At 61.2% G+C, this 5,197-nt stretch overlaps 1 protein-coding gene across 1 annotated transcript; it reads left to right on the top strand.

Annotated features, from left to right (window-relative positions):
• Positions 1 to 285: 285 nt before the first annotated feature.
• LOC119193730 lies at positions 286 to 4,207 on the top strand. Its single transcript, XM_037447355.1, has 6 exons — positions 286 to 753; positions 855 to 1,268; positions 1,446 to 1,570; positions 2,943 to 3,420; positions 3,516 to 3,827; positions 3,929 to 4,207. The coding sequence occupies exons 1-6, from the start codon at positions 286 to 288 to the stop codon at positions 4,205 to 4,207; spliced, it is 2,076 nt and encodes a 691-aa protein (XP_037303252.1).
• Positions 4,208 to 5,197: the final 990 nt, after the last annotated feature.

Below are 5,197 nucleotides of genomic sequence, written 5' to 3'. Positions count from 1 at the left end.
AATCAAGTGAGAGTATGTCGTCGGTCCGTAGCAGGAAATTCTGGAGACGGCACTCTCGCCCAAGGAGAGCGAAATATGCTTGACGAGCGAGACTGACGAACCGGCTCCGAAAGCGGTCACGACTGATGGCAGAGGACGAGGGCGTCCGCCATCTACCGGTATTATGCGGGCCTTAAAAGGCCCAAAAGAGCTCGACGCTCGAAGGCGGGAGCAATCCCGTCAAAGAATGGAGAAAGAACTCGAGGATCAACTTCGACAAGAAAACGGCCGGTGACCTCGAAACGCATGGACATCGAGGAACCCCGAGTCATCTCGAAGGAAGACCTGCTACACTGCGGTCATATGGTCCGTCACATAGTCCGTAAGTCGGGGAACCTAAAAGGGACCTCGCAGAAAGCACTCAATCATGTGACGGACACAATAAAACAATACGTCGAGCAGCCGGAATCCGAGTTGATGGCACGCTTAGAAAAGGAGGCACGCGAGTGGAAAGAGCGCGGAGCCCAACTTGCGGAATCCGTGAAAAAGTTGCAGGAGGAAAACAGCTCCCTACGGAGGCGCCTAGAAGAACTAGAGGCGTCTGCCAGTAAGCCTTCTACGGAAGAAGTGCTGGCAATGATTGAGGCAAGGGTGCAGGCCAGGATGGAGTCTATCCAGATGGGCCCGGCACAGCGCCCCCCATTGGCACACGAACGAAGGACTACCGGGGATACGCAACTCCCGGTAGCGGATGGTATCGTTGGGGAGCGCAAAGTAAGCAGCCAAAGGGCAAAGGTATTGGGAAAAGTCGGCCAAGCCTGCACCTGCTCCCGCCCCGGCTCCCACTATCCCCGTTCCTGTTGTTGGCCCTCCAGCGCCCCGCCGCAAGTCATAGCGGGTCCCTCCTCGGCGACGGCGGCTGTGACGCCCACGACGGCAACAACCGCCAGAAAAACCGCGAGAAGAACGGTGCACCTGAAAAGAGGAAGGCGCCAGGCCCCAAAACAAGAAAGGGAGGAAAGAAAGGACAGGCAGTGCAACCAGCGCCGGAGCCCCGTCCGCTGCCGCCGGCCCCTGCGTCAATGGATACGCCGTGGGTAGTGGTGGCCAAGAAGTCAAAGAAAGGGAAGCCCGCTACAGCGCAAGCGGCCAATGCACAGCCGCCGCAGCCGACGCGCAGGGCGGAGCCCAAATTGCGGCCGCCACGCTCCGCGGCGGTTATCATTTCCCTAACGCCGTCGGCGGTGGCCAAGGGGCTGTCGTACAAACAAGTACTGACGGACGCCCAGGTGAGAGCTGACCTCACCGGCCTTGATATCAGCAGGTTGAGGCCAAAGTTTGCGGCCACGGGCGCCCCAATGTACGAGGTGCCCGGGGCCAACTCCGAAGAGAGGGCCGACTCCCTTGCCGCAAGGCTGAGGGAGTGCCTCGGGTCGGAGGATGTGAAAGTATCCCGACCCACAAAGACTGTAGAACTGCGGCTGACGGAGCTGGACTACACGGCCACTCCGGAGTCAGTCGCAGCGGCCCTCTCAAAGGCCGGTGAGTGCTCCTCGGAGCTAATTAAAGTAGGGCAGATTCGCCCCGATCGGTCAGGTGTAGGGACCGCCTGGGTGAAAATGCCCATAAAGGCGGCCCAAAAGGTCAAGGGGCGGGCCGCATCTTAATAGGCTGGACCGCGGCTAAGGTGACCGTCCTAGAGTCGCGGCCAATGCGGTGTTTCCGGTGCCTGGAGTCCGGGCACGTCCGGGAGCGCTGCGACTGCGCAGTGGACCGCAGCGACCTTTGCTACCGCTGCGGCCAGGCGGGCCACAAGATCCGAGAATGTAAGGCCCCGCCGAACTGCGCAGTTCTGCGCGGCTGCTGGCAGGCCCGCCGGGCACCGCTTAGGGGAAGGCATGCGCTGCCCCTCCCGTCGCAACCGGCGCCGCCCCCAAAGAAGGAATGCGCCTGCGGCTGAGGTTCTGTCCCAGCCGCAGGCGGCGAGCCCACCGCAACAGGCAGTGGCCGAGATGGACGTGGAGGAGATCGCCCATCAATAATGGATATAAGTTTCCTCCAGGCGAACATCAACCACTGCGCCCGCGCCCAGGACCTGTTGTCCCAAAGCCTGGCGCAGTGGTCGGTGCAAGTGGCCGTGGTCGCCGAACCGTATTTTGTCCCGCCCCGAGATAACTGGGTAGGGACATCGACGGGTCGGTGGCCATCATCACCCAGGGTGCCGCTGGCTCCCCGCCCTTCGCAAAAGTCGAGAAGGGCCAGGGATGCGTCGCGGCTCTGTTGGGGAATTGTGGATAGTTGGAGTTTATTTCTCCCCAACAGACCCCTGGCCGAGTTCGAATCTTTCCTCGTTGGTTGGGGTGGTTGAGCAGGGCCAACCTCCACCCGGTGATCGTCGCCGGCGTCTTCAACCGATCCGCGATCTGCGCGCCGGCGAATATCCTGACAACGAGGTGGTTGGCGGTCGTCGCCTCTTGTGGCGGCCGTCGTGTCGTAGTGTCGAGATTGGCCCATCTTGGGCGGCTCCCGGTTCTGTCCCGGGGTGTCGACGGGCTCGGTGTGCGCTCACCCGCCCCGAGCAGGCAGTGGGGGGACTCCCCTCCCATTGTCGCCGTCGTAGATCGTAATCCGGTATGGAGGTCTGTGGATATGTCTCGCGCTCCTGCTGGACCGAGGGTCTTGGCTTAACCGCCCGGACCGCGAGGAAGAAAACCTCTATAAAAATCACCCCGAATCCCAAGCGGCGGCGCACCGCGGGGATGCATGGCCGATGGGTAGTTCGGTCTCGAGTGCGACCCCGCCAGAGTACCGGCCGACACTCTGTGCGGGTTACGCTAGGCTTACTCAGGTACAGGGGGCACTGACTGGGCGGACCACCCTTTACCCCATACTCGTGGGAACAGTAATGGAATTTTTAAATCTTAAACAACCCAAAATCACATTGACGAGATTGCCTACTCCAGTTCCGGCTGGAGAGGCGGAGGTCGGCAGGTGCAAGCCAATGACGTAGACGAGGTGCAGGAGAGTGCGGCTGAAAGGCCCATGGAGGTAGCGGCCGAGTTCACAAGGCCTTTTGACAGCTTCGGAATCGACTCCGAATCAAGTGAGAGTATGTCGTCGGTCCGTAGCAAGAAATTCTGGAGACGGCACTCGCCCAAGGAGAGCGAAATATGCTTGACGAGCGAGACTGACGAACCGGCTCCGAAAGCGGTCACGACTGATGGCAGAGGACGAGGGCGTCCGCCATCTACCGGGCATTATGCGGGCCTTAAAAGGCCCAAAAGAGCTCGACGCTCGAAGGCGGGAGCAATCCCGTCAAAGAATGGAGAAAGAACTCGAGGATCAACTTCGACAAGAAAACGGCCGGTGACCTCGAAACGCATGGACATCGAGGAACCCCGAGTCATCTCGAAGGAAGACCTGCTACACTGCGGTCATATGGTCCGTCACATAGTCCGTAAGTCGGGGAACCTAAAGGGACCTCGCAGAAAGCACTCAATCATGTGACGGACACAATAAAACAATACGTCGAGCAGCCGGAATCCGAGTTGATGGCACGCTTAGAAAAGGAGGCACGCGAGTGGAAAGAGCGCGGAGCCCAACTTGCGGAATCCGTGAAAAAGTTGCAGGAGGAAAACAGCTCCCTACGGAGGCGCCTAGAAGAACTAGAGGCGTCTGCCAGTAAGCCTTCTACGGAAGAAGTGCTGGCAATGATTGAGGCAAGGGTGCAGGCCAGGATGGAGTCTATCCAGATGGGCCCGGCACAGCGCCCCCCATTGGCACACGAACGAAGGACTACCGGGGATACGCAACTCCCGGTAGCGGATGGTATCGTTGGGGAGCGCAAAGTAAGCAGCCAAAGGGCAAAGGTATTGGGAAAAGTCGGCCAAGCCTGCACCTGCTCCCGCCCCGGCTCCCACTATCCCCGTTCCTGTTGCTGGCCCTCCAGCGCCCCGCCGCAAGTCATAGCGGGTCCCTCCTCGGCGACGGCGGCTGTGACGCCCACGACGGCACCAACAGCCAGAAAAACCGCGAGAAGAACGGTGCACCTGAAAAGAGGAAGGCGCCAGGCCCCAAAACAAGAAAGGGAGGAAAGAAAGGACAGGCAGTGCAACCAGCGCCGGAGCCCCGTCCGCTGCCGCCGGCCCCTGCGTCAATGGATACGCCGTGGGTAGTGGTGGCCAAGAAGTCAAAGAAAGGGAAGCCCGCTACAGCGCAAAGCGGCTAATGCACAGCCGCCGCAGCCGACGCGCAGGGCGGAGCCCAAATTGCGGCCGCCACGCTCCGCGGCGGTTATCATTTCCCTAACGCCGTCGGCGGTAGGCCAAGGGCCGTCGCACAAAACAAGTACCGACGGACGCCCAGGCGAGAGTTGACCTCACCGGCCTTGATATCAGCAGGTTGAGGCCAAAGTTTGCGGCCACGGGCGCCCCAATGTACGAGGTGCCCGGGGCCAACTCCGAAGAGAGGGCCGACTCCCTTGCCGCAAGGCTGAGGGAGTGCCTCGGGTCGGAGGATGTGAAAGTATCCCGACCCACAAAGACTGTAGAACTGCGGCTGACGGAGCTGGACTACACGGCCACTCCGGAGTCAGTCGCAGCGGCCCTCTCAAAGGCCGGTGAGTGCTCCTCGGAGCTAATTAAAGTAGGGCAGATTCGCCCCGATCGGTCAGGTGTAGGGACCGCCTGGGTGAAAATGCCCATAAAGGCGGCCCAAAAGGTCAAGGGGCGGGCCGCATCTTAATAGGCTGGACCGCGGCTAAGGTGACCGTCCTAGAGTCGCGGCCAATGCGGTGTTTCCGGTGCCTGGAGTCCGGGCACGTCCGGGAGCGCTGCGACTGCGCAGTGGACCGCAGCGACCTTTGCTACCGCTGCGGCCAGGCGGGCCACAAGATCCGAGAATGTAAGGCCCCGCCGAATTGCGCAGTTGCGCGGCTGCTGGTAGGCCCGCCGGGCACCGCTTAGGGGAAGGCATGCGCTGCCCCTCCCGTCGCAACCGGCGCCGCCCCCAAAGAAGGAATGCGCCTGCGGCTGAGGTTCTGTCCCAGCCGCAGGCGGCGAGCCCACCGCAACAGGCAGTGGCCGAGATGGACGTGGAGGAGATCGCCCATCAATAATGGATATAAGTTTCCTCCAGGCGAACATCAACCACTGCGCCCGCGCCCAGGACCTGTTGTCCCAAAGCCTGGCGCAGTGGTCGGTGCAAGTGGCCGTGGTCG

The sequence above is a fragment of the Manduca sexta genome, unplaced genomic scaffold (genome assembly GCF_014839805.1).
Source record: "Manduca sexta isolate Smith_Timp_Sample1 unplaced genomic scaffold, JHU_Msex_v1.0 HiC_scaffold_965, whole genome shotgun sequence".
In the NCBI taxonomy this organism is placed as follows: domain Eukaryota; kingdom Metazoa; phylum Arthropoda; class Insecta; order Lepidoptera; family Sphingidae; genus Manduca; species Manduca sexta.
The sequence above is the reverse complement of the archived record's forward strand: the minus strand, read 5'-3'. Positions and strand labels throughout refer to the sequence as shown.

What these genes read in the sequence shown, in the direction of transcription:
- LOC119193730 (XM_037447355.1), top strand. Translation starts at nt 286, where the DNA reads ATGGACATCGAGGAACCCCGAGTCATCTCGAAGGAAGACCTGCTACAC. An exon ending in GTATCGTTGGGGAGCGCAAA is followed by an intron (nt 754 to 854) that starts GTAAGCAGCCAA and finishes TTGGCCCTCCAG; the next exon opens with CGCCCCGCCGCAAGTCATAG. An exon ending in GGGCAGATTCGCCCCGATCG is followed by an intron (nt 1,571 to 2,942) that starts GTCAGGTGTAGG and finishes TGCCTACTCCAG; the next exon opens with TTCCGGCTGGAGAGGCGGAG.